This window comes from Coregonus lavaretus (assembly GCF_964263955.1).
Source record: "Coregonus lavaretus genome assembly, chromosome: 1".
Lineage (NCBI taxonomy): Eukaryota > Metazoa > Chordata > Actinopteri > Salmoniformes > Salmonidae > Coregonus > Coregonus lavaretus.
The window spans coordinates 93,297,255-93,324,874 of NC_139988.1; the positions used below are offsets into that span (position 1 = coordinate 93,297,255).

The 27,620-nt window shown below is 46.8% G+C and overlaps 1 protein-coding gene across 1 annotated transcript; it reads right to left on the minus strand.

Moving 5' to 3' along the window:
- Positions 1-1,727: 1,727 nt before the first annotated feature.
- On the minus strand, positions 1,728-27,620 carry LOC311134461 (lysosomal-trafficking regulator-like; the record flags this gene model as incomplete). Its single annotated transcript, XM_084168143.1, has 8 exons — positions 1,728-1,920; positions 2,168-2,244; positions 9,217-9,393; positions 13,825-14,034; positions 18,800-19,047; positions 21,566-21,631; positions 26,715-26,906; positions 27,458-27,620. 8 exons carry the CDS (start codon positions 27,618-27,620, stop codon positions 1,728-1,730), a joined length of 1,326 nt encoding a protein of 441 aa, XP_084024269.1.

The window sequence follows — 27,620 nt, forward strand, 5'->3', positions numbered from 1 at the left end:
TCTGCCCACAAATGTTCTATAGGATTGAGGTCAGGGCTTTGTGATGGACACCAATACCTTGACTTTGTTGTCCTTAAGCCATTTTGCCACAACTTTGGAAGTATGCTTGGGGTCATTGTCCATTTGGAAGACCCATTTGCGACCAAGATTTAACTTCCTGACTGATGTCTTGAGATGTTGCTTCAATATATCCACATAAATTTCCTTCCTCATGATGCCATCTATTTTGTGAAGTGCACCAGTCGCTCCTGCAGCAAAGTACCCCCACAGCATGACGCTGCCACCCCCGTGCTTCACGGTTGGGATGGTGTTTTACGGCTTGCAAGCAACCCCCTTTTTCCTCCAAACATATCGATGTTCAGTATTGCCAAACAGTTCTATTTTTGTTTCATCAGACCAGAGGACATTTCTCCAAAAAGTAAGATATTTGTCCCCATGTGCAGTTGCAAACCGTAGTCTGTCTTTTTTATGGCAGTTTTGGAGCAGTGGCTTCTTCCTTGCTGAGGAGCCTTTCAGGTTCTGTCGATATAGGACACGTTTTACTGTGGATATAGATACTTTTGTACCTGTTTCCTCCGGCATCTTCACAACGTCCTTTGCTGTTGTTCTGGGATTGATTTGCACTTTTCGCACCAAAGTACGTTCATCTCTAGGAGACAGAACGCGTCTCCTTCCTGAGCGGTATGACGGCTGCGTGGTCCCATGGTGTTTATACTTGCGTACTATTGTTTGTACAGATGAACGTGGTGCCTTCAGGCGTTTGGAATTGCTCCCAAGGATGAACCAGACTTGTGGAGGTCTACCATTTTTTTTCTGAGGTCTTGGCTGATTTCTTTTGATTTTCCCATGATGTCAAGCAAAGAGGCACTGAGTTTGAAGGTAGGCCTTGAAATACATCCACAGGTACACCTCCAATTGACTCAAATGATGTCAATTAGCCTATCAGAAGCTTCTAAAGCCATGCAAACATTTTCTGGAATTCTCCAAGCTGTTTAAAGGCACAGTCAACTTAGTGTATGTAAACTTCTGACCCACTGGAATTGTGATACAGTGAATTATAAGTGAAATAATCTGTCTGTAAACAATTGTTGGAAAAATTACTTGTGTCATGCACAAAGTAGATGTCCTAACCGACTTGCAAAACTATAGTTTGTTAACAAGATTTGTGGAGTGGTTGAAAAACAAGTTTTAATGACTCCAACCTAAGTGTATGTAAACTTCCGACTTCAACTGTATAAGAAATCCCGCTATGCCCTCCAACGAACCATCAAAGAGGCAAAGAGTCAATACAAGTCAATACAAGAGTCAATACCCCCCCAGTGTAACTCTGTGTGACCCCCCCCCCCACCTCCCCCCCAGTGTAACTCTGTGTGACCCCCCCCCCCCAGTGTAACTCTGTGTGACCCCCCCCCCCACCTCCCTCCCCAGTGTAACTCTGTGTGACCCCCCCCCCCCCCCCAGTGTAACTGTGTGACCCCCCCCCCCCCACCTCCCCCCCCAGTGTAACTCAGTGTGACCCCCCCCCCACCTCCCCCCCAGTGTAACTCTGTGTGACCCCCCCCCCCCCCTCCCCAGTGTAACTCTGTGTGACCCCCCCCCCCCCTCCCCAGTGTAACTCTGTGTGACCCCCCCCCCCCCTCCCCAGTGTAACTCTGTGTGACCCCCCCCCCCTACCTCCCCCCCAGTGTAACTCTGTGTGACCCCCCCCCCCCCCCCCTCCCCAGTCCTCACCGGTCGTGTGTGAGTGTCTGAACCAGTTCCTGCCAGTGTCTTGAGGCACTGAGGTCCATCTTGTAAAGTCCTCTGATGTGTTGGATCACTTTCTTTCTCTCCATACCCTGTCTCAGTGACACATTCTGGGTGATGTCGGCTGCGATCTTAGAGATGTCCTTGGACTTACCGTCCAGACGCTGGATCAGACTGGACAAGGGAGAGAGATGGACAATACATTAGTATAAAACAATGGTCACTCTTTGCCTCTGTCCTTGGTTTCTGAATTCCTCTCAAAGTACATGGGCGCTGAGGATCCATTCCAAGGTCCCTCCCTCTGACCTCCTCCTCCAATGAGCTTTGAGAGGAATTGAGGAAACAAGTACGGGGGAAAGCAAGGTAGTTTGACAGGAAGTAAGACACGGCTCTGGAGTCTAACGAACCAATCATCCTTCACCTTTTCTGTGTGTTGGAAATCTTTTTCTCCCAGGCCAGCTTACTGCTCTTCTCTTCCACCTCGTATTTCAACTGTTCCTGTGAGATGAAACGGGACAAGAGTGAGACCTGCGAGATGAAACGGGACAAGAGTGAGACCTGTGAGATGAAACGGGACAAGAGTGAGACCTGTGAGATGAAATGGGACAAGAGTGAGACCTGTGAGATGAAACGGGACAAGAGTGAGACCTGCGAGATGAAACGGGACAAGAGTGAGACCTGTGAGATGAAACGGGACAAGAGTGAGACCTGCGAGATGAAACGGGACAAGAGTGAGACCTGCGAGATGAAACGGGACAAGAGTGAGACCTGCGAGATGAAACGGGACAAGAGTGAGACCTGTGAGATGAAACGGGACAAGAGTGAGACCTGCGAGATGAAACGGGACAAGAGTGAGACCTGTGAGATGAAACGGGACAAGAGTGAGACCTGCGAGATGAAACGGGACAAGGCTGGGACTTCCAATAATCAGGTAGATAGATCAGCCCTTGGGTTGTTGGAGAAAATAAACCAGGACTCATCAAGACAGTTCTAGCTCCAGAGTTTAACCGTTGGCCAGACTGGCTAGTGATGTTATAGGGTTAGGGTTAAGTAAGAGATGTTATAGGGTTAAGTAAGAGATGTTATAGGGTTAAGTAAGAGATGTTATCGGGTTAGGGTTAAGTAAGAGATGTTATAGGGTTAGGGTTAAGTAAGAGATGTTATAGGGTTAGGGTTAAGTAAGAGATGTTATAGGGTTAGGGTTAAGTAAGAGATGTTATAGGGTTAGGGTTAAGTAAGAGATGTTATAGGGTTAGGGTTAAGTAAGAGATGTTATAGGGTTAAGTAAGAGATGTTATAGGGTTAGGGTTAAGTAAGTGATGTTATAGGGTTAAGTAAGAGATGTTATAGGGTTAGGGTTAAGTAAGTGATGTTATAGGGTTAGGGTTAAGTAAGAGATGTTATAGGGTTAAGTAAGAGATGTTATAGGGTTAGGGTTAAGTAAGAGATGTTATAGGGTTAGGGTTAAGTAAGAGATGTTATAGGGTTAGGGTTAAGTAAGAGATGTTATAGGGTTAGGGTTAAGTAAGAGATGTTATAGGGTTAGGGTTAAGTAAGAGATGTTATAGGGTTAGGGTTAAGTAAGAGATGTTATAGGGTTAGGGTTAAGTAAGAGATGTTATAGGGTTAAGTAAGAGATGTTATAGGGTTAGGGTTAAGTAAGTGATGTTATAGGGTTAAGTAAGAGATGTTATAGGGTTAGGGTTAAGTAAGTGATGTTATAGGGTTAGGGTTAAGTAAGAGATGTTATAGGGTTAAGTAAGAGATGTTATAGGGTTAGGGTTAAGTAAGAGATGTTATAGGGTTAGGGTTAAGTAAGAGATGTTATAGGGTTAGGGTTAAGTAAGAGATGTTATAGGGTTAGGGTTAAGTAAGAGATGTTATAGGGTTAGGGTTAAGTAAGAGATGTTATAGGGTTAAGTAAGAGATGTTATAGGGTTAAGTAAGAGATGTTATAGGGTTAGGGTTAAGTAAGAGATGTTATAGGGTTAGGGTTAAGTAAGAGATGTTATAGGGTTAGGGTTAAGTAAGAGATGTTATAGGGTTAGGGTTAAGTAAGAGATGTTATAGGGTTAGGGTTAAGTAAGAGATGTTATAGGGTTAGGGTTAAGTAAGAGATGTTATAGGGTTAAGTAAGATATGTTATAGGGTTAGGGTTAAGTAAGAGATGTTATAGGGTTAAGTAAGAGATGTTATAGGGTTAGGGTTAAGTAAGAGATGTTATAGGGTTAGGGTTAAGTAAGAGATGTTATAGGGTTAAGTAAGAGATGTTATAGGGTTAAGTAAGAGTGGTTATAGGGTTAGGGTTAAGTAAGAGATGTTATAGGGTTAGGGTTAAGTAAGAGATGTTATAGGGTTAAGTAAGAGATGTTATAGGGTTAAGTAAGAGTGGTTATAGGGTTAGGGTTAAGTAAGATATGTTATAGGGTTAGGGTTAAGTAAGAGATGTTATAGGGTTAAGTAATATATGTTATAGGGTTAAGGTTAAGTAAGAGAGGTTATAGGGTTAGGGTTAAGTAAGATATGTTATAGGGTTAAGTAAGAGATGTTATAGGGTTAGGGTTAAGTAAGTGATGTTATAGGGTTAGGGTTAAGTAAGAGATGTTATAGGGTTAAGTAAGAGATGTTATAGGGTTAGGGTTAAGTAAGAGATGTTATAGGGTTCGGGTTAAGTAAGAGATGTTATAGGGTTAAGTAAGAGATGTTATAGGGTTAGGGTTAAGTAAGAGATGTTATAGGGTTAAGTAAGAGGTGTTATAGGGTTAAGTAAGAGATGTTATAGGGTTAGGGTTAAGTAAGAGATGTTATAGGGTTAGGGTTAAGTAAGTGATGTTATAGGGTTAAGGTTAAGTAAGTGATGTTATCGGGTTAGGGTTAAGTAAGAGATGTTATAGGGTTAAGTAAGAGATGTTATAGGGTTAGGGTTAAGTAAGTGATGTTATAGGGTTAGGGTTAAGTAAGTGATGTTATAGGGTTAAGGTTAAGTAAGTGATGTTATCGGGTTAGGGTTAAGTAAGATATGTTATAGGGTTAAGTAAGAGATGTCATAGGGCTAGGGTTAAGTAAGTGATGTTATAGGGTTAAGTAGGTGATGTTATAGGGTTAAGTAAGATATGTTATAGGGTTAGGGTTTTGTCGGAGCATTCCACAGGGATGTTGGCCCATGTTGACTCCAAAGCTTCCCACAGTTCTGTCAAGTTGGCTGGATGTCCTTGGAGTGGTGGACCATTCTTGATACACACAGGAAACCCTAACCCAAGTCAATATTAGGAAGGCGTTCCAAATGTTTTGTAAACTCAGTGTAGGTCCATTATAACTTCTACGTACTTTTTATCTAATTTTAGACGTTCAAGAGCTGGGGTGTTTTGTTAACCCAAAATAATAATTTACACTGAACCAACAAAAGAAATGCAACATGCAACAACTTCAACAGATTTTACTGAGTTACAGTTCATATGAGGATATCAGTAATTTTACATTGACATTTTAGTCATTTATCAGACGCTCTTATCTAGAGCGACTTACAGGAGCAATTAGGGTTAAGTGCCTTGCTTAAGGGCACATGGACAGATTTTTCACCTAGTCGGCTCGGGGATTAGAACCAGCGACCTTTCGGTTACTGGCACAACGCTCTTAACCACTAAGCTACCTGCCGCCCTCAATTGGAATAAATTAATTAGGCCCTAATCTATGGATTTCACATGACTGGGAATACAGACATGCATCTGTTGGTCACAGATACCTTTAAAAAAAAAGTAGGGGCGTGGATCAGAAAACCAGTCAGTATCTGGTGTGACCACCATTTGCCTCATGCAGCGTGACACATCTCCTTCGCATAGAGTTGATTGTGGCCTGTGGAATGTTGTCCCACTCCTTCTCAGTGGCTGTGTGAAGTTGCTGGATATTGGCGGCAACTGGAACACGCTGTCGTACACTTCGATGGGTGACATGTCTGGTGAGTATGCAGGCCATGGAAGAACTCAGACATTTTCAGCTTCCAGGAATTGTGTACAGATCCTTGCGACATGGGGCCTGTGCATTATCATGCTGAAACATGAGGTGATGGCGGCGGATGAATGGCACGACAATGGGCCTCTCGTCACGGTATCTCTGTGCATTCAGATTGCCATCCATAAAATGCAATTGTGTTCGCTGTCTGTAGCTTATGCCTGCCCACACCATAACATTTCTGGGATCTTTTATTTCAGCTCATGAAACAACACTTTACATGTTTCAGTATATAAATGAAACGTTGAGTCTCAAATAACCGCCTGCCCTTTTAATAGCAGGGTAACGGGACACATTTCAGTTTCAAATAAATGCCTGGTCTAAATGAATTGTTTACGAGGTTACCATGAATTACCATGAATTGTTTACGAGGTTTAATGTTTGATTTGTTACATTAAATAATTCAGTAATGACTCAAATGACGTCAATCATCTATTTTTATCGGCAGTAAGACACACAGCTGAGAACTGCTAGCTAACTGGCTAACAGAGAACTGCTAGCTAACTGGCTAACAGAGAACTGCTAGCTAACTGGCTAACAGAGAACTGCTAGCTAACTGGCTAACAGAGAACTGCTAGCTAACTGGCTAACAGAGAACTGCTAGCTAACTGGCTAACAGAGAACTGCTAGCTAACTGGCTAACAGAGAACTGCTAGCTAACTGGCTAACAGAGAACTGCTAGCTAACTGGCAAGAACAGAAACAGTCTACAGCTTCAGGAGTACAGACCCCCAGGATTTGTCTGATCGCCCTCTAGTGGTGAAAGTAAGAACTGCAGAAAATACAGTAAAAGAAGATAATAATTATTCTGTCAACTAATATTTTGTATATTTTTTAGCCATCCTAAGAAAAGAAACGTGACAGGGTGTAAATGATAACAGGAAATGAAGACATTGATTATGCTGGAAGTGAATGCTGGAAATAAACAATTAACTATGCAAACTATGTTGTTTACATGAAGCTCCACAACGAGACAGGGTGCAGGTCAGCCTGCCAGCTTGGTGGAGTCTGCCACTAGCACAGTCAGTGTAGTCAGCTCAGCTATCCCCGTTGAGACCGTGTCTGTGCCTCGATCTGGGTTGAGCAATACTAAACATGGCGGTGTTTGCCTTCGTTTATTCCAGTGAGATTGCTATCGGCCTATATCGGACAGGAAGACGTGATCTTCCTGTCCGGTTTGTCGCCCTCTCGGGCTCGTGCAGTGGAGGAGATCTTTGTGGGCTATACTCAGCCTTGTCTCAGGGTAGTAGGTTGGTGGTCTGTTGATATCCCTCTGGTGGTGTGGGGGCTGTGCTTTGGCAAAGTGGGTGGGGTTATATCCTGCCTGGTTGGCCCTGTCCGGGGGTATCGTCAGATGGGGCCACGGTGTCTCCCGACCCCCTGTCTCAGCCTCCAGTATCTATGCTGCAATTCTCTATGTGCCGGGGGGCTAGGGTCAGTTTGCTATATCTGGTGTAAATCTCTGTCTTATCTAGTGTCCTGTGTGAATTTAAGTATGCTCTCTCTAATTCTCTCTCTCTCTCTCTCTCTCTCTCTCTCTCTCCCTCCCGGAGGACCTGAGCCCTAGGATCATGCCTCAGGACTACCTGTCCTGATGACTCCTTGCTGTCCCCAGTCCACCTGGTCGTGCTGCTGCTCCAGTTTCCACTCTTCTACCTGCGGCTTTGGAACCCTGACCTGTTCACCGGACGTGCTACCTTGTCCCAGACCTGCTGTTTTCAACTCTCTCTACAGCACCTGCTATTTCAACCTCTAAATGCCCGGCTATGAAAGGCCAAGTGACATTTACTCCTGATGTACTGACCTGTTGCAACCTCTACAACCACTGTGATTATTATTTGACCCTGTTGGTCATCTATGAACGTTTGAACATCTTGGAGACAAATCTGGCCTTAATGGCCATGTACTGTTATAATCTCCACCCCTCAGAGCCTGGTTCTTCTCTAGGTTTCTTTCTAGGTTTCTGCCTTTCTAGGGAGTTTTTCCTAGCCACTGTGCTTCTACATCTGTATTGTTGCTGTTTGGGTCTTTAGGCTGGGTTTCTGTATAGCACTTTGTGACATCTGCTGATGTAAAAAGGGCTTTATAAATCAAATTTGATTGATTGATTGATTAAGGAAATAGATGGCTGGCTCATATAGAAGCCTGTCTCTAAAAAGCGCCTGTTGTGTTCAGTGATTTCAGCAAATAAACACCCAGTCTATGAATTGAAGATCTATGGAATACAATTACCAGTCAAAAGTTTGGACACATCTACTCATTCCAGGGTTTTTCCAAATTTTGACTATTTTCTACATTGTAGAATAATAGTGAAGACATCAAAACTATGAAATAACACATATGGAATCATGTAGCAACCAAAAAAGTGTTAAACAAATCAAAATATATTTTATATTTGAGATTCTTCAAAGTAGCCACCCTTTGCCTTGATGACAGCTTTGCACACTCTTGGCATTCTCTCAACCAGCTTCACCTGGAATGCTTTACAACAGTCTTGAAGGAGTTCCCACATATGCTGAGCACTTGTTGGCTGCTTTTCCTTGACTCTGCCGTCCGACTCATCCCAAACCATCTCAAATTGGGTTGAGGTCGGGGGATTGTGGAGGCCATGTCTTCTGATGCAGCACTCCATCACTATTCTTCTTGGTCAAATAGCCCTTACACAGCCTGGAGGTGTGTTGTGTCATTGTCCTGTTGAAAAACAAATGATAGTCCCACTATGCGCAAACCAGATTGGATGGCTTATCGCTGCAGAATGCTGTGGTAGCCATGCTGGTTAAGTGTGTTTTTAATTCTAAAGAAATCACTGACAGTGTCACCACCAAAGCACCCCCACACCATAACACCTCCTCCTCCATGCTTCACGGTGGGAACCACACATGCAGAGATCATCCGTTCACCTACTCTGCATCTCACAAAGCCACGGCGGTTGGAACCAAAAATCTCCAATTTGGACTCATCAGACCAAAGGACAGATTTCCACCGGTCTAATGTCCATTGCTCGTGTTTCTTGGCCCAAGCAAGTCTCTTCTTCTTATTGGTGTCCTTTAGCAGTGGTTTCTTTAAAGCAATTCGACCATTAAGGCCTGATTCACGCAGTCTCCTCTGAACAGTTGATGTTGAGATGTGTCTGTTACTTGAACTCTGTGAAGCATTTATTTGGGCTGCAATTTCTGAGGCTGGTAACTCTAATGAACTTATCCTCTGCAGCAGAGGTAACTCTGGGTCTGTTTTGGTTACTACATGATTCCATATGTGTTATTTCATAGTTTTGATGTCTTCACTATTCTTCTAACATGTAAAAAATTGTAAAAATAAAGAAAAACCCTGGAATGAGTAGGTGTGTCCAAACTTTTGACTGGTACTGTATATATATATATATCTTTTAACTCCCCCGGGCTGGATCCGGCCCACGGGTGGTAGTTTGTTCACCCCTGTTTTATAAAGTTAGGGGAAAGGTTACCTCTTTGATAGCCTTGAGCAGGTCTGGTTTGTGCGGTGCGCTGGGCGGGATGCAGCGATGACCACACAGCTTCAGTGCTGTCATGAACATGCCCACAGCGGTCTGCTCCTCTTTGGTCAGAGCATCTTTGTGGTCATGGAGCATCTCATACAGATACATGGCCAGCTTGGGACCGTGCTGAGAGAGGAGAGAGGAGAGAGGGAGAGGAGAGAGGGAGAGGAGAGAGGGAGAGGAGAGAGGGAGAGAGGAGAGAGGGAGAGAGGGAGAGGAGAAGGGAGAGGAGAAGGGAGAGAGGAGAGAGGGAGAGGAGAGAGGGAGAGGGGAAGGGAGAGGAGAGAGGAGAAGGGAGAGGAGAGAGGGAGAGGAGAAGGGAGAGGAGAGAGGGAGAGGAGAGAGGAGAGAGGGAGAGGAGAGAGGGAGAGAGGAGAGAGGGATAGGAGAAAGGGAGAGGAGAGAGGGAGAGGAGAGAGGGAGAGGAGAGAGGGAGAGAGGAGAGAGGGAGAGGAGAAGGGAGAGGAGAAGGGAGAGAGGAGAGAGGGAGAGGAGAGAGGGAGAGGGGAAGGGAGAGGAGAGAGGAGAAGGGAGAGGAGAGAGGGAGAGGAGAAGGGAGAGGAGAGAGGGAGAGGAGAGAGGGAGAGAGGAGAGAGGGAGAGGAGAGAGGGAGAGAGGAGAGAGGGAGAGGAGAGAGGAGAGAGGGATAGGAGAAAGGGAGAGGAGAGAGGGAGAGGAGAGAGGGAGAGGCAAGAGGGAGAGAGGAGAGAGGGAGAGGAGAGAGGGAGAGGAGAAGGGAGAGAGGGAGAGGAGAGCGGGAGAGGAGAGAGGGAGAGGAGAAGGGAGAGAGGGAGAGGAGAAGGGAGAGAGGGAGAGGAGAGAGGGAGAGGAGAAGGGAGAGAGGGAGAGGAGAGAGGGAGAGGAGAAGGGAGAGAGGAGAGAGGGAGAGAGGAGAGAGGGAGAGGAGAGGAGAGAGGGAGAGGAGAGAGGGAGAGGAGAAGGGAGAGAGAGAAGGAGAGGAGAAGGGAGAGAGGAGAGAGGGAGAGGAGAAGGGAGAGAGGAGAGAGGGAGAGGAGAGAGGGAGAGGAGAGAGGAGAGGGAGAGGAGAGAGGGAGAGGAGAAGGGAGAGAGGAGAGAGGAGAGAGGAGAGAGGGAGAGGAGAAGGGAGAGAGGGAGAGGAGAAGGGTTCGTGAGTCAATGTGCGTGTTTGAGATTGACTGCAGTCGGACTGTTCGGGATTATTGATCTACAAATGGCCTTAGTCAAACTGACTGACGTCTATCTAAGACTAAGTGGATGATGGGCAGGGGTCCATCCCTCCCTTCCTCTATCACCGACAAGTCTGACCTCCAGTATCCACCCTGGAGGAGGAACAGTCTGACCTCCAGTAACCACCCCCTGGAGGAGGAACAGTCTGACCTCCAGTATCCACCCTGGAGGAGGAACAGTCTGACCTCCAGTAACCACCCCCTGGAGGAGGAACAGTCTGACCTCCAGTAAACCACCCTGGAGGAGGAACAGTCTGACCTCCAGTAACCACCCCCTGGAGGAGGAACAGTCTGACCTCCAGTAACCACCCCCTGGAGGAGGAACAGTCTGACCTCCAGTAACCACCCCCTGGAGGAGGAACAGTCTGACCTACAGTAACCACCCCCTGGAGGAGGAACAGTCTGACCTCCAGTAACCACCCCCTGGAGGAGGAACAGTCTGACCTCCAGTAACCACCCCCTGGAGGAGGAACAGTCTGACCTCCAGTAACCACCCCCTGGAGGAGGAACAGTCTGACCTCCAGTAACCACCCTGGAGGAGGAACAGTCTGACCTCCAGTAACCCACCCTGGAGGAGGAACAGTCTGACCTCCAGTAACCACCCTGGAGAAGGAACAGTCTGACCTACAGTAACCACCCTGGAGGAGGAACAGTCTGACCTCCAGTAACCACCCTGGAGAAGGAACAGTCTGACCTACAGTAACCACCCCCTGGAGGAGGAACAGTCTGACCTCCAGTAACCCACCCTGGAGGAGGAACAGTCTGACCTCCAGTAACCACCCCCTGGAGGAGGAACAGTCTGACCTCCAGTAACCAACCCTGGAGGAGGAACAGTCTGACCTCCAGTAACCACCCTGGAGAAGGAACAGTCTGACCTACAGTAACCACCCCCTGGAGGAGGAACAGTCTGACCTCCAGTAACCCACCCTGGAGAAAGAACAGTCTGACCTACAGTAACCACCCTGGAGGAGGAACAGTCTGACCTCCAGTAACCACCCTGGAGAAGGAACAGTCTGACCTACAGTAACCACCCCCTGGAGGAGGAACAGTCTGACCTCCAGTAACCACCCCCTGGAGGAGGAACAGTCTGACCTCCAGTAACCACCCCCTGGAGGAGGAACAGTCTGACCTCCAGTAACCACCCCCTGGAGGAGGAACAGTCTGACCTCCAGTAACCCACCCTGGAGGAGGAACAGTCTGACCTCCAGTAACCACCCTGGAGAAGGAACAGTCTGACCTACAGTAACCACCCCCTGGAGGAGGAACAGTCTGACCTCCAGTAACCACCCTGGAGGAGGAACAGTCTGACCTCCAGTAACAACCCCCTGGAGAAGGAACAGTCTGACCTACAGTAACCACCCCCTGGAGGAGGAACAGTCTGACCTCCAGTAACCACCCTGGAGGAGGAACAGTCTGACCTCCAGTAACCACCCCCTGGAGGAGGAACAGTCTGACCTCCAGTAACCACCCTGGAGGAGGAACAGTCTGACCTACAGTAACCACCCTGGAGGAGGAACAGTTTGACCTCCAGTAACCACCCCCTGGAGGAGGAACATTCTGACCTCCAGTAACCCACCCTGGAGGAGGAACAGTCTGACCTCCAGTAACCACCCCCTGGAGGAGGAACAGTCTGACCTCCAGTAACCCACCCTGGAGGAGGAACAGTCTGACCTCCAGTAACCACCCTGGAGAAGGAACAGTCTGACCTACAGTAACCACCCCCTGGAGGAGGAACAGTCTGACCTCCAGTAACCACCCTGGAGGAGGAACAGTCTGACCTCCAGTAACCACCCCCTGGAGAAGGAACAGTCTGACCTCCAGTAACCACCCCCTGGAGGAGGAACAGTCTGACCTCCAGTAACCCACCCTGGAGGAGGAACAGTCTGACCTCCAGTAACCACCCCCTGGAGGAGGAACAGTCTGACCTCCAGTAACCACCCCCTGGAGGAGGAACAGTCTGACCTCCAGTAACCACCCCCTGGAGGAGGAACAGTCTGACCTCCAGTAACCCACCCTGGAGGAGGAACAGTCTGACCTCCAGTAACCACCCTGGAGAAGGAACAGTCTGACCTACAGTAACCACCCCCTGGAGGAGGAACAGTCTGACCTCCAGTAACCACCCTGGAGGAGGAACAGTCTGACCTCCAGTAACCACCCCCTGGAGAAGGAACAGTCTGACCTCCAGTAACCACCCCCTGGAGGAGGAACAGTCTGACCTCCAGTAACCACCCCCTGGAGGAGGAACAGTCTGACCTCCAGTAACCCACCCTGGAGGAGGAACAGTCTGACCTACAGTAACCACCCCCTGGAGGAGGAACAGTCTGACCTCCAGTAACCACCCCCTGGAGGAGGAACAGTCTGACCTCCAGTAACCACCCTGGAGGAGGAACAGTAATACAGACCAGGCTGCCATGGTAACTAGGAGTATGAAGATGTGTCTCTGGGTTATTTGAGAGCCAAGGCCTTGGCAGCTGGACCTCTACTGAACGTACATGGGAACATGAGACTGACCTACAGTAACCCCCCCATAAGATGGCAACATGAGAGACTCATTTTCTCTCTTTCGATCTTGCCCTCTCTCTCGATCACTCTCTCTATATCTCATCCTCTCTCTCGACCTCTGACCTGTCACCTTCAACCTGGGGCTCTCCCTGAGAATGTCTGGGGTCAGCACCTAACCCTGACCCTAACAGCGACATCCGACCTCTCACCTTAAACCTGGCGCTGTGGCTCTCCCCGAGGATGTCTGGGGTCAGCCCTAACCCTGACAGCGACCCCCGACCTCTCACCTTAAACCTGGCGCTGTGGCTCTCCCCGAGGATGTCTGGGGTCAGCCCTAACCCTGACAGCGACCCCCGACCTCTCACCTTAAACCTGGCGCTGTGGCTCTCCCCGAGGATGTCTGGGCTCAGCCCTAACCCTGATAGCGACCCCCGACCTCTCACCTTAAACCTGGCGCTGTGGCTCTCCCCGAGGATGTCTGGGGTCAGCCCTAACCCTGATAGCGACCCCCGACCTCTCACCTTAAACCTGGCGCTGTGGCTCTCCCCGAGGATGTCTGGGGTCAGCCCTAACCCTGATAGCGACCCCCGACCTCTCACCTTAAACCTGGCGCTGTGGCTCTCCCTGAGGATGTCTGGGGTCAGCCCTAACCCTGACAGTGACCCCTGACCCCTGACCTCTTACCTCTAACCCGGGGCTGTGGCTCTCCCCGAGGATGTCTGGGCTCAGCCCTAACCCTGACAGTGACCCCTGACCCCTGACCTCTTACCTCTAACCCGGGGCTGTGGCTCTCCCCGAGGATGTCTGGGGTCAGCCCTAACCCTGACAGCGACCCCCGACCTCTTACCTCTAACCCGGGGCTGAGGCTCTCCCTGAGGATTTCAAGGTATGCAGGGTCGAACACAAACTCAAGAACCTCCTTCCTGTCCCTGAGGGGTAATGCAGGGGAGAGGGTGTGCACCAGGAGACGTCCGATCTGAACCCTGAAGGTGTCCCGACACGACCACAGGATCCTCCTCCACTGCTGCCTGGGGGCCCCGCCACGACCCGTACTGCCCTGGAAGAACAACCATAGACCCACATTGAGGAAGTCAGTTTAGTATTTTTTTGTATCATATTATTTTCCTATTTTTTCACACCAGCTACAGACATGCACATTCGAACAACAACTGACAGACACACACAAACAATGACTACATCTCCTCTGCCCAGACCCACATGCCCAGACCTCCATCCCTGCCCAGACCCACATGCCCAGACCTCCATCTCTGCCCAGACCCACTTGCTCAGACCTCCATCTCTGCCCAGACCCACATGCCCAGACCTCCATCTCTGCCCAGACCCACATGCCCAGACCTCCATCCCTGCCCAGACCCACATGCCCAGACCTCCATCCCTGCCCAGACCCACATGCCCAGACCTCCATCCCTGCCCAGACCCACATGCCCAGACCTCCATCTCTGCCCAGACCCACTTGCTCAGACCTCCATCTCTGCCCAGACCCACATGCCCAGACCTCCATCCCTGCCCAGACCCACATGCCCAGACCTCCATCTCTGCCCAGACTCACATGCTCAGACCTCCATCTCTGCCCAGACTCACATGCCCAGACCTCCATCCCTGCCCAGACCCACATGCCCAGACCTCCATCTCTGCCCAGACCCACTTGCTCAGACCTCCATCCCTGCCCAGACCCACATGCTCAGACCTCCATCCCTAGTAGCTGTATTATTGTTTGCCACATGGCCTTAAAATTTTACCAATTTGTTTTTCTCGGTCGTCCGTGCCATTTCAATAATAAATCATTACATTTTTTTCGTTGTGTCAATGATGGTGGAATGATTGATTTCCACGTTTTTATTATACGTTTTTTCAAGATGAGTGATGAGGAGAGAATCGTCCAGCCCATTGGGTATCTCACTACACCCCCATATGCCATGTCTTGAAATATGCAGACAGACGGATTAAAAGTACATTTACATTGTAGTACTTCTGACAGCCAACTTTCTAGCTCCGCCCATAACGTTCCCAGAAAGCTTATTGAGTAATAACACTAGACATGACTCTGTCGTTGTAGAATTTGTAAAATTTTAGCTAACTGTAATTCTATTAGTTATGCTCTCCATATTGTGCCAATATCAGTTATTTAAAGTCTTGGTTCCAATAGCTAATATTTTCTTCTAAGAGGTTGTCAGTTGGATAGGATCTCTGCAAGGTTTTGCATATCTTACCTATCATAGGAACATCCTTTTCTGAAGCAAATAAGATTCCCTCAAGGTTGCTCTGACGTCCGAAAGATTTCAAATCGAAATTTTGTGAAATGCAAATGTGAAAATACAGTGGGGAGAACAAGTATTTGATACACTGCCGATTTTGCAGGTTTTCCTACTTACAAAGCATGTAGAGGTCTGTAATTTTTTATCATAGGGACACTTCAACTGTGAGAGACGGAATCTAAAACAAAAATCCAGAAAATCACATTGTATGATTTTTAAGTAATTCATTTGCATTTTATTGCATGACATAAGTATTTGATACATCAGAAAAGCAGAACTTAATATTTGGTACAGAAACCATTGTTTGCAATTACAGAGATCATACGTTTCCTGTAGGTCTTGACCAGGTTTGCACACACTGCAGCAGGGATTTTGGCCCACTCCTCCATACAGACCTTCTGCAGATCCTTCAGGTTTCGGGGCTGTCGCTGGGCAATACAGACTTTCAGCTCCCTCCAAAGATGTTCTATTGGGTTCAGGTCTGGAGACTGGCTAGGCCACTCCAGGACCTTGAGATGCTTCTTACGGAGCCACTCCTTAGTTGCCCTGGCTGTGTGTTTCGGGTCGTGGTCATGCTGGAAGACCCAGCCACGACCCATCTTCAATACTCTTACTGAGGGAAGGAGGTTGTTGTCCAAGATCTCGCGATACATGGCCCCATCCATCCTCCCCTCAATACGGTGCAGTCGTCCTGTCCCCTTTGCAGAAAAGCATCCCCAAAGAATGATGTTTCCACCTCCATGCTTCACGGTTGGGATGGTGTTCTTGGGGTTGTACTCATCCTTCTTCTTCCTCCAAACACGGCGAGTGGAGTTTAGACCAAAAAGCTATATTTTTGTCTCATCAGACCACATGGCCTTCTCCCATTCCTCTTCTGGATCATCCAGATGGTCATTGGCAAACTTCAGACGGGCCTGGAGATGCGCTGGCTTGAGCAGGGGGACCTTGCGTGCGCTGCAGGATTTTAATCCATGATGGCGTAGTGTGTTACTAATGGTTTTCTTTGAGACTGTGGTCCCAGCTCTCTTCAGGTCATTGACCAGGTCCAGCCGTGTAGTTCTGGGCTGATCCCTCACCTTCCTCATGATCATTGATGCCCCACGAGGTGAGATCTTGCATGGAGCCCCAGACCGAGGGTGATTGACCGTCATCTTGAACTTCTTCCATTGTCTAATAATTGCGCCAACAGTTGTTGCCTTCTCACCAGCTGCTTGCCTATTGTCCTGTAGCCCATCCCAGCCTTGTGCAGGTCTACAATTTTATCCCTGATGTCCTTACACAGCTCTCTTGTCTTGGCCATTGTGGAGAGGTTGGAGTCTGTTTGATTGAGTGTGTGGACAGGTGTCTTTTATACAGGTAACGAGTTCAAACAGGTGCAGTTAATACAGGTCATGAGTGGAGAACAGGAGGGCTACCTAAAGAAAAACGAACAGGTCTGTGAGAGCCGGAATTCTTACTGGTTGGTAGGTGATCAAATACTTAAGTCATGCAATAAAATGCTAATTAATTACTTTAAAATCATACAATGTGATTTTCTGGATTTTTGTTTTAGATTCCGTCTCTCACAGTTGAAGTGTACCTATGATAAAAAATTACAGACCTCTACATGCTTTGTAAGTAGGAAAACCTGCAAAATCGGCAGTGTATCAAATACTTGTTCTCCCCACTGTATCTGCATTGATCAGTCCAAAATTGCTTTTTAATTCTGTCATGGAAATACATTTATTTCCTGTTACCAAGTCATTTACGGATTCTATGCCTTTAAGTTTTTCATGTGGACCAATTTATCTGTGAATTTTGAAAAGCTATCCAATGATTGTTCCATAGGGTTATGTTTTTATGGAGCGATATTGGTTCTTGTAGAATACTTTTAGTTTTCTTCCATGTTGTTATAGTGTTCTTAACTATGAAGTTGTTAATGTTCTTAGATTTATCCTTTGAAAATAGACAAGTAAAAAGATTCTGGGGATGAGCATGAACATCCTCAATATGGACCCATTGTTTCCTCTTTAGCGCATTTAACTATATGTCTCTAGTAAAAACCTTGGGTGGCGAGTTGATACAATTCCAAGTCTGGAAGGTTATAACCACCCTCGGACTCAGGAAGATGTAAAAATCATTTTTATTCTATGAATTGTATTTCCCCATATAAAGTCTTATGACCGAGAATACTTTTTTAAAGAATGTCTTCGGTTGGGTAATTGGTATTATCAAAAAATAAATTCAAAAACTTTAGGAGCCATGCTATCCTGAATTCTACCTGTAACCTTTAATGGGAAGATGGTTCCATTTAATTAGATCTGCTTTCATATTGTTGAGTAATGGAAAACAGTTATCTAATAACGTTATCTTTATATATCTGTTGTTTGTTGTCACTTATTAAGCATCCTAAGTATTTGATATTTGTTGTGGTCCACTTAAAGGATTTCTGTAAATCGTGACTTATTCTTGCCATTTTTCTTTTTTTTCAAGTACATTTTATATCCTGAGATTTTAGAGTATTCTGAAAATATTTATAGCAAGGGGGGCATTGAGTTTTCAATATTGGTCAGGTATATCAGTCGTGAAGAGGGCACGACAAAGCCTATTCCCCCTCAGGAGACTGAAAAGATTTGGCATGGGTCCTCAGATCCTCAAAAGGTTATACAGCTGCACCATCGAGAGCATCCTGACTGGTTGCATCACCGCCTGGTATAGCAACTGCTCGGCCACCGACCGCAAGGCACTACAGAGGGTAGTGTGTAAGGCCCAGTACATCACTGGGGCCAAGCTTCCTGCCATCCAGGACCTCTATACCAGGCGGTGTCAGAGGAAGGCCCTAAAAATTGTCAAAGACTCCAACCACCCTAGTCATAGACTGTTCTCTGCTACCGCACGGCAAGCGGTACCGGAGCTCCAAGTCTAGGTCCAAAAGGCTTCTCAACAGCTTCTACCCCCAAGCCATAAGACTGCTGAACAGCTAATCATGGCTACCCAGACTATTCGCAAAAAATATTATCTTTGTCCCCATGTGCAGTTGCAAACATTTTACATTTTAGTCATTTAGCAGACGCTCTTATCCAGAGCGACTTACAGTTAGTGAGTGCATACATTATTTTATTTTATTTTATTAATTTTTTCATACTGGCCCCCCGTGGGAATCGAACCCACAACCCTGGCGTTGCAAACGCCATGCTCTACCAACTGAGCTACATCCCTGCCGGCCATTCCCTCCCCTACCCTGGACCGCTCACCCTCTCCACGTTGCTTGGGGATATACTGTTCTATCCATTTTAAACTATGTTGTCTGGCTTCTACATTTAATCCCAGTTTTGTGGGTAGAAAGCGGAGCTCCTCACTCCCCATGAGCCTCCCTCTATTGGTCCCATTAATATTCAGAGGTAGTTCTAACACACTGTAACTTCACAATTCAAGAAGCAAACTGAAAATCCAATTCATCATTTTAGTTTACTTTCCAAATTGACTGAATGGAAATGGAGTTCGCCCCCCCCAACTGTGATTATAACCAACACTAACCAACACTAACCAACACTAACCAACACTAACCAAACTGATCTTGATCCCATCCATCATCAGTCTGAGGATGTCTTTCTGGAAACTCTTCATGTTGGCGGGGGGGAGGGGGAAGGGGAGGGGGGAGGGAGGGCCAGGGGTGTGGCCTGATGAGCCAGGGATGGAGCCGTTCTCCTCGGGGGCGTGGTCGACGGGGTCGACAGGGTCGACAGGGTCAGGGGTCAGGTGGTGGTCCGGGGAGTCTGGGAAGTTCAGCAGGTCGTAGAAGTCTTGGCTCACGTCTGTAGAGGAGAGAGGGAACAGAGGAGGAGGAGGAGAGAGGGAACAGAGGAGGAGGAGGAGGAGGAGGAGGAGAGCGGGAACAGAGGAGGAGGAGGAGAGAGGGAACAGAGGAGGAGGAGGAGGAGGAGAGCGGGAACAGAGGAGGAGAAGGAGGAGAAAGAATGCTTTATTAGTCAGAATGGGAAGACAGCACAACATCCTGAAACACTGCAGAGTACACAGGCACAGGCTCTGTTTCCATAGCCACACTTGAATGAAGCTATTTACTATCTGGTGTGCCGAGTACTCAGATAAAATGAGTATCGTAAGAGATACAGAGAATCTTCCAGAATATGATTATGACACAAGTATTTTTTATTTTATTATCCGTGATCGGAGGTCATTTTCAGGCTAGTTCTTCTGTCTGTAAAGAAAGGGGCGGGGTATCGGTTGAGCCTGCTGCAACGATTGGATTAGAACAAGCCACTCTCCTCTGCTCTCATTTGCCCAGACAGACACTCACACAGTCACTCGTCTCAGTGCACAAGTCTCTCCTTCTCCAAACGTTATGTATGAATCAGAATCCGTAGCTAGTTATCGTTGTTCAATCTAGTTATTTCCTGCCTACTTGGCTGAGGTAGTTTTAGTCTGCCTACTTGGCTGAGGTTGTTTTAGTCGGTCTACTTGGCTGAGGTTGTGTTAGTCGGTCTACTTGGCGTGGTTTAGTAGGCCTACTATGTCTGTCCGTATAATTATTCCATTGCTGATGACGTCTGTCGTTATGTCCTGATCCCAAGTCCTAGCTTGCTATTATTAACTCTAACCCAGGCGTGTTTAGCGACTGACAGATCATTAGAAAATAAAATGACAAATGTAGATAGTTAATTTTGATTGTACAAATGTTGTGGCAGAAGTGTCAGGAGAGAAGTTTTGCTCCTCTCTAAAGTGAACCCATATATGGGTCCAGTGAATGATCCTACCTTCATCTAAATGTGTCTGGAGTAAATGCAGGCAGTTGCAGCCAGCCATGCATTAGGCTATTTATTAACCTATTTCCTTCAGCATTCAATAGGACTAAGTAAGTAAATCATGTCCATTTACATCTGTCGGGTCGTTTAACAATGTGTGTGAATGAGTGAAGGGCCATAACGATGCCCTCTGAGTGATGGAGCAGTAATGTTAGTGAAGAACCATAACGATGCCCTCTGAGTGATGGAGCAGTAATGTTAGTGAAGGACCATAACGATGTGCTCTGAGTGATGGAGCAGTAATGTTAGTGAAGGACCATAACGATGCCCTCTGAGTGATGGAGCAGTAATGTTAGTGAAGGACCATAACGATGCCCTCTGAGTGATGGAGCAGTAATGTTAGTGAAGGACCATAACGATGCCCTCTGAGTGATGGAGCAGTAATGTTAGTGAAGGACCATAACGATGCCCTCTGAGTGATGGAGCAGTAATGTTAGTGAAGGACCATAACGATGCCCTCTGAGTGATGGAGCAGTAATGTTAGTGAAGGACCATAACGATGCCCTCTGAGTGATGGAGCAGTAATGTTAGTGAAAGACCATAACGGTGTGCTCTGAGTGATGGAGCAGTAATGTTAGTGAAGGACCATAACGATGCCCTCTGAGTGATGGAGCAGTAATGTTAGTGAAGGACCATAACGATGCCCTCTGAGTGATGGAGCAGTAATGTTAGTGAAGGACCATAACGATGCCCTCTGAGTGATGGAGCAGTAATGTTAGTGAAGGACCATAACGATGCCCTCTGAGTGATGGAGCAGTAATGTTAGTGAAGGACCATAACGGTGTGCTCTGAGTGATGGAGCAGTAATGTTAGTGAAGGACCATAACGATGCCCTCTGAGTGATGGAGCAGTAATGTTAGTGAAGGACCATAACGATGCCCTCTGAGTGATGGAGCAGTAATGTTAGTGAAGGACCATAACGATGCCCTCTGAGTGATGGAGCAGTAATGTTAGTGAAGGACCATAACGATGCCCTCTGAGTGATGGAGCAGTAATGTTAGTGAAAGACCATAACGGTGTGCTCTGAGTGATAGAGCAGTAATGTTAGTGAAGGACCATAACGATGCCCTCTGAGTGATGGAGCAGTAATGTTAGTGAAGGACCATAACGATGCCCTCTGAGTGATGGAGCAGTAATGTTAGTGAAGGACCATAACGATGCCCTCTGAGTGATGGAGCAGTAATGTTAGTGAAGGACCATAACGATGCCCTCTGAGTGATGGAGCAGTAATGTTAGTGAAGGACCATAACGATGCCCTCTGAGTGATGGAGCAGTAGTGTGACCTTGAGGTATAGGCTTTACCGGTATTTAAAGCGCACTTCCAGGTCCTCAGAGTACATCGTCTTGTAGCAGATGCGAGCTTCAACTGGAAGCCAGTGGAGTGTGCGGAGGAGCATTTACTACGGTATATGGGTCTGTGTATTTTTTTACCGTATTTACTACGGTATATGAGCCTGTGTATTTATAACCGTATTTACCATGATAGATGAGCCTGTTTTACCGTATTTACCATGATAGATGAGCCTGTTGACAGCCAGCACCACCAGTCTCTGTAGCCTCTGTATGAACTCAGTCTCTGTGTATTACCGTACTTCCCTAGTATTTCCCTGGTGTAGGAGTACGTTGTATAGATGAGCCTGTTTTACCGTATTTACCATGATAGATGAGCCTGTTTTACCATGATAGATGAGCCTGTTTTTTTTTTTTTTTTTTCACCTTTATTTAACCAGGTAAGCCAGTTGAGAACAGGTTCTCATTTACAACTGCGACCTGGCCAAGATAAAGCAAAGTAGTGCAATAAAAACAACACAGAGTTACATATGGGGTAAAAAACATAAAGTCAAAAATACAACAGAAAATATATATACAGTGTGTGCAAATGTAGCAAGTTATGGAGGTAAGGCAATAAATAGGCTATAGTGCAGAATAATTACAATAGTATTAACACTGGAATGCTAGATGTGCAAGAGATTATGTGCAAATAGAGATACTGGGGTGCAAAAGAGCAAAATAAATAACAATATGGGGATGAGGTAGTTGGGTGGGCTAATTTCAGATGGGCTGTGTACAGGTGCAGTGATCGGTAAGGTGCTCTGACAACTGATGCTTAAAGTTATTGAGGGAGATAAGAGTCTCCAGCTTCAGAGATTTTTGCAATTCGTTCCAGTCATTGGCAGCAGAGAACTGGAAGGAATGGCGGCCAAAGGAGGTGTTGGCTTTGGGAATGACCAGTGAGATATACCTGCTGGAGCGCAGACTACGGGTGGGTGCTGCTATGGTGACCAATGAGCTAAGATAAGGCGGGGATTTGCCTAGCAGTGATTTATAGATGGCCTGGAGCCAGTGGGTTTGACGACGAACATGTAGTGAGGACCAGCCAACAAGAGCGTACAGGTCACAGTGGTGGGTAGTGTATGGGGCTTTGGAGACAAAACGGATGGCACTGTGATAGACTACATCCAATTTGCTGAGTAGAGTGTTGGAGGCTATTTTGTAAATGACATCGCCGAAGTCAAGGATCGGTAGGATAGTCCGTTTTACGAGGGCATGTTTGGCAGCATGAGTGAAGGAGGCTTTGTTGCGAAATAGGAAGCCGATTCTAGATTTAACTTTGGATTGGAGATTCTTTATGTGAGTCTGGAAGTTGAGTTTACAGTCTAACCAGACATCTAGGTATTTGTAGTTGTCCACATACTCTAGGTCAGACCCGTCGAGAGTGGTGATTCTAGTCGGGTGGGCGGGTGCCAGCAGCGTTCGATTGAAAAGCATGCATTTAGTTTTACTAGTGTTTAAGAGCAGTTGGAGGCTACTGAAGGATTGTTGTATGGCATTGAAGCTCGTTTGGAGGTTTGTTAACACAGTGTCCAATGAAGGGCCAGATGTATACAAAATGGTGTCGTCTGCGTATAGGTGGATCTGAGAGTCACCAGCAGCAAGAGCGACATCATTGATATACACGGAGAAAAGTGTCGGCCCAAGAATTGAACCCTGTGGCACCCCCATAGAGACTGCCATAGGTCCAGACAACAGGCCCTCCGATTTGACACACTGAACTCTATCTGAGAAGTAGTTGGTGAACCAGGCGAGGCAGTCATTTGAGAAACCAAGGCTATTTAGTCTGCCAATAAGAATGCGGTGGTTGACAGAGTCGAAAGCCTTGGCCAGGTCGATGAAGACGGCTGCACAGTACTGTCTATTATCAATCGCGGTTATAATATCGTTTAGGACCTTGAGCGTGGCTGAAGTGCACCCGTGACCAGCTCGGAAACCGGATTGCATAGCGGAGAAGGTATGGTGGTATTCGAAATGGTCGGTGATCTGTTTGTTAACTTGGCTTTCAAATACTTTCGAAAGGCAGGGCAGGATGGATATAGGTCTGTAGCAGTTTGGATCTAGAGTGTCACCCCCTTTGAAGAGGGGGATGACCGCGGCAGCTTTCCAATCTCTGGGGATCTCAGACGTTATGAAAGAGAGGTTGAACAGACTAGTAATAGGGGTTGCGACAATTTCGGCGGCTAGTTTTAGAAAGAAAGGGTCCAGATTGTCTAGCCCAGCTGATTTGTAGGGGTCCAGATTTTGCAGCGCTTTCAAAACATCAGCTGTCTGAATTTGTGTGAAGGAGAAGCGGGGGGGGCATGGGCAAGTTGCAGCAGAGGGTGCAGAGTTGGTGGCCGGGTTAGTGGTAGCCAGATGGAAAGCATGGCCAGCTGTAGCAAAATGCTTGTTGAAATTCTCGATTATTGTAGATTTATCGGTGGTGATAGTGTTTCCTAGCCTCAGTGCAGTGGGCAGCTGGGAGGAAGTGCTCTTATTCTCCATGGACTTTACAGTGTCCCAAAACTTTTTGGAGTTAGTGCTACAGGATGCAAATTTCTGTTTGAAAAAGTTAGCCTTTGCTTTCCTGACTGCTTGAGTATATTGGTTCCTAACTTCCCTGAAAAGTTGCATATCGCGGGGGCTATTTGATGCTAATGCTGTACGCCACAGGATGTTTTTGTGCTGGTCAAGGGCAGTCAAGTCTGAGGAGAACCAGGGGCTATATCGGTTCTTAGTTCTGTATTTTTTGAATGGGGCATGTTTAATTAAGATTGAGAGGAAATTACTTTTAAGGAACAACCAGGCATCCTCTACTGACGGAATGAGATCTATATCCATCCAGGATACCTGGGCCAGGTCAATTAGGAAGGCCTGCTTGCTAAAGTGTTTTAGGGAGCGTTTGACAGTGATGAGGGGTGGTCGTTTGACCGCGGACCCGTTACGGACGCAGGCAATAAGGCAGTGATCGCTGAGATCCTGGTTGAAGACAGCTGAGGTGTATTTAGAGGGTATGTTAGTCAGGATGATATCTATGAGGGTACCCATGTTTACGGATTTAGGGTTGTACCTGGTAGGTTCGTTGATAATTTGCGTGAGGTTGAGGGCATCTAGCTTGGATTGTAGGATGGCTGGGGTATTAAGCATATCCCAATTTAGGTCACCAAGCAGTACAAACTCTGAGAATAAATGGGGGGCAATCAATTCACATATGGTGTCCAGGGCACAGCTGGGTGCTGAGGGGGGTCTGTAGCAAGCGGCAACAGTGAGAGACTTATTTCTGGAAAGGTGGATTTTTAGAAGTAGAAGCTCAAACTGTTTGGGCACAGACCTGGATAGTATGATAGAGCTCTGCAGGCTACCTCTACAGGAGATTGCAACTCCACCCCCTTTGGCAGTTCTATCTAGACGGAAAATGTTATAGTTGGGGATGGAAATTTCAGAATTTTTGGTGGCCTTCCTGAGCCAGGATTCAGACACTGCTAGAACATCAGGGTTGGCAGAGTGTGCTAACGCAGTGAATAACTCAAACTTAGGAAGTAGACTTCTGATATTTATGTGCAAGAAACCAAGACTTTTGCGATTACAGAAGTCATCAAATGATAGCGCCTGGGGAGTAGGAGTGATACTGAGGGCTGCAGGGCCTGGGTTAGCCTCTACATCACCAGAGGAACAGAGGAGGACTAGAATAAGGATACGGCTAAAGGCTTTAAGAACTGGTCTTCTAGTGCGTTGGGTACATAGAATAAAGGGGGCAGATTTCCGGGTGTTATAGAAAAGATTCAGGGCATTATGTACAGACAAGGATATGGAAGGATATGAGTAAAGTGGAGGTAAACCTAAGCGTTGGGTAACAATGAAAGAGATAGCATCGCTGGAGGCATCAATTGAGTCGGTCTCCGCGTGTATAGGGGGAGGGGCAAAGGAGCTATCTAAGGCAGGTTTAGCTAGGCTGGGGGGTCTACAGTGATATAGTACAATTAGAAATAACCGAAACAACAATAAACTAACCATGTTTGGGCTGAGGCTAAACATAAACAGGATGTAGTACCGTAAAAAGGAACAGTCCAGCAGACATCAGCTGTATAGCTGAGTTATCATAAGGTCCGGTGGTAAAGGACTAGTGAGTAAGAGGCCACGGCTAGCGTGTGCTAGCGGGCCGGGGCTAGCAGATGGATGGAATCTTCGTGGTTAACGTCGTAACCACATCAGACGATTTCGTCGGCAGACCAGTCATGTAGGATCGGCGGGGCTCCGTGTCAACACTAGGTGGTCCCGTCCGGTTGACAGAGAGGTAGATAGCCGGGAGATGGGCCTAGCTCAGGATGATTAGCCAGACCACAGCGTCCGTTTTGTTGTAGCTAGCTGGTAGCGACGAATCCGGAGTTAAAGGTCCAGTGATTCAGTGATTCCGGCAGAAAAACTGATATGTTCTGGGTCGATAACGCGCTGTGCAGACTGGCCGAATATCCGGTGATTAATATCCAGTGATTAAAATTAATCCCGCAGAAAAAAATCCAATGTTCTGGGTGAAATACCGCTAGCTGTGGCTAATAGCAAGTAGCTAGTTAGCTGGCTAGCTAGTTTCAACTGGAGATTCTAGATTCTAGATAAAGGTAAGTCAATAATAGAATCCGTTCCACATTGAGTGAGGCGGGTTGCAGGAAAGTATATTTTGTAGAAGGATGAACAGTCTGATAGGGAAATATGTACGAAAAATAGGGTATTTACAGGCTATTTACAGACATACGATAAAAACACAACTGCACTACTACGCCATCTTGAACATTACCGTATTTACCATGATAGATGAGCCTGTTTTACCGTATTTACCATGATAGATGAGCCTGTTCTACCGTATTTACCATGATAGATGAGCCTGTTTTACCGTATTTACCATGATAGATGAGCCTGTTTTACCGTATTTACCATGATAGATGAGCCTGTTTTACCGTATTTACCATGATAGATGAGCCTGTTTTACCGTATTTACCATGATAGATGAGCCTTTTTTACCGTATTTACCATGATAGATGAGCCTGTTTTACCGTATTTACCATGATAGATGAGCCTGTTTTACCGTATTTACCATGATAGATGAGCCTGTTTTACCGTATTTACCATGATAGATGAGCCTGTTTTACCGTATTTACCATGATAGATGAGCCTGTTTTACCGTATTTACCATGATAGATGAGCCTGTTCTACCATATTTACCATGATAGATGAGCCTGTTTTACCGTATTTACCATGATAGATGAGCCTGTTTTACCGTATTTACCATGATAGATGAGCCTGTTTTACCGTATTTACCATGATAGATGATCCTGTTTTACCGTATTTACCATGATAGATGAGCCTGTTGACAGCCAGCACCACCAGTCTCTGTAGCCTCTGTATGAACTCAGTCTCTGATGCTCTGATCGGGTTCTCCTGACTCATCCTTCTCTGTATCATCTGGTTGAGCTCATCACTGGCTACAGAACGCATCCTGGTCAGAAGACTGTCTGACTGGACCAGGGAGAACCGTCGCCGACCTGGAGACACAGACATCATGTATTAGAGGTGATTCCAACGTGAGGGCAAAGAGAGTGTTAAATCACACACTGTGTGATCCCACAGAGAATTTCAACTTCCAAAAAGATGCTTAGTAACTTCCATTACATGCTGCTAGCATCTCTTCATCACGTCAGGCTTGACATGGATTAGATTCTCTGTGGGAATGTTTTACCAGGAATCTACATGCCATATGTGCGAGCTGAAATCCTCAAACAGGTTAGGGTGAGAACTTTCACGTTTGTAGTCCACACACACACACACACACACACACACACACACACACACACACACACACACACACACACACACACACACTGGCACCAGTCATCTCTGAGTGGACTGGGCGAGTCAAGTCCCTCTGCTCTCTCCATGCAGTAGAGCAGAGACTGGGATTACAGTACAGTAAGGGTGAGTAGTTCACAGCAAAAGGAGGAAACATTTCCCTGAGTTAGGGTTATGGGGGAGGGGGGTAATGTTCTCCTCCACACACAGAGAGGGGGCACTGTGTCCCAGCTCCCAGCATGGCTACCTGAGTCAGATAGGAACATATAGGAGGTGGCGCCGGTGGGGGAGGGGAGGGGGGAGGTCTCAGACAGGAAGCAGAAGGGGGGAGGCAGGGGGATCTGGCCGTAAGAACAGTAGTGCTGCCGTGGAATACGGGGAATGATGCTGTCTCTCATAACCATGGCCAT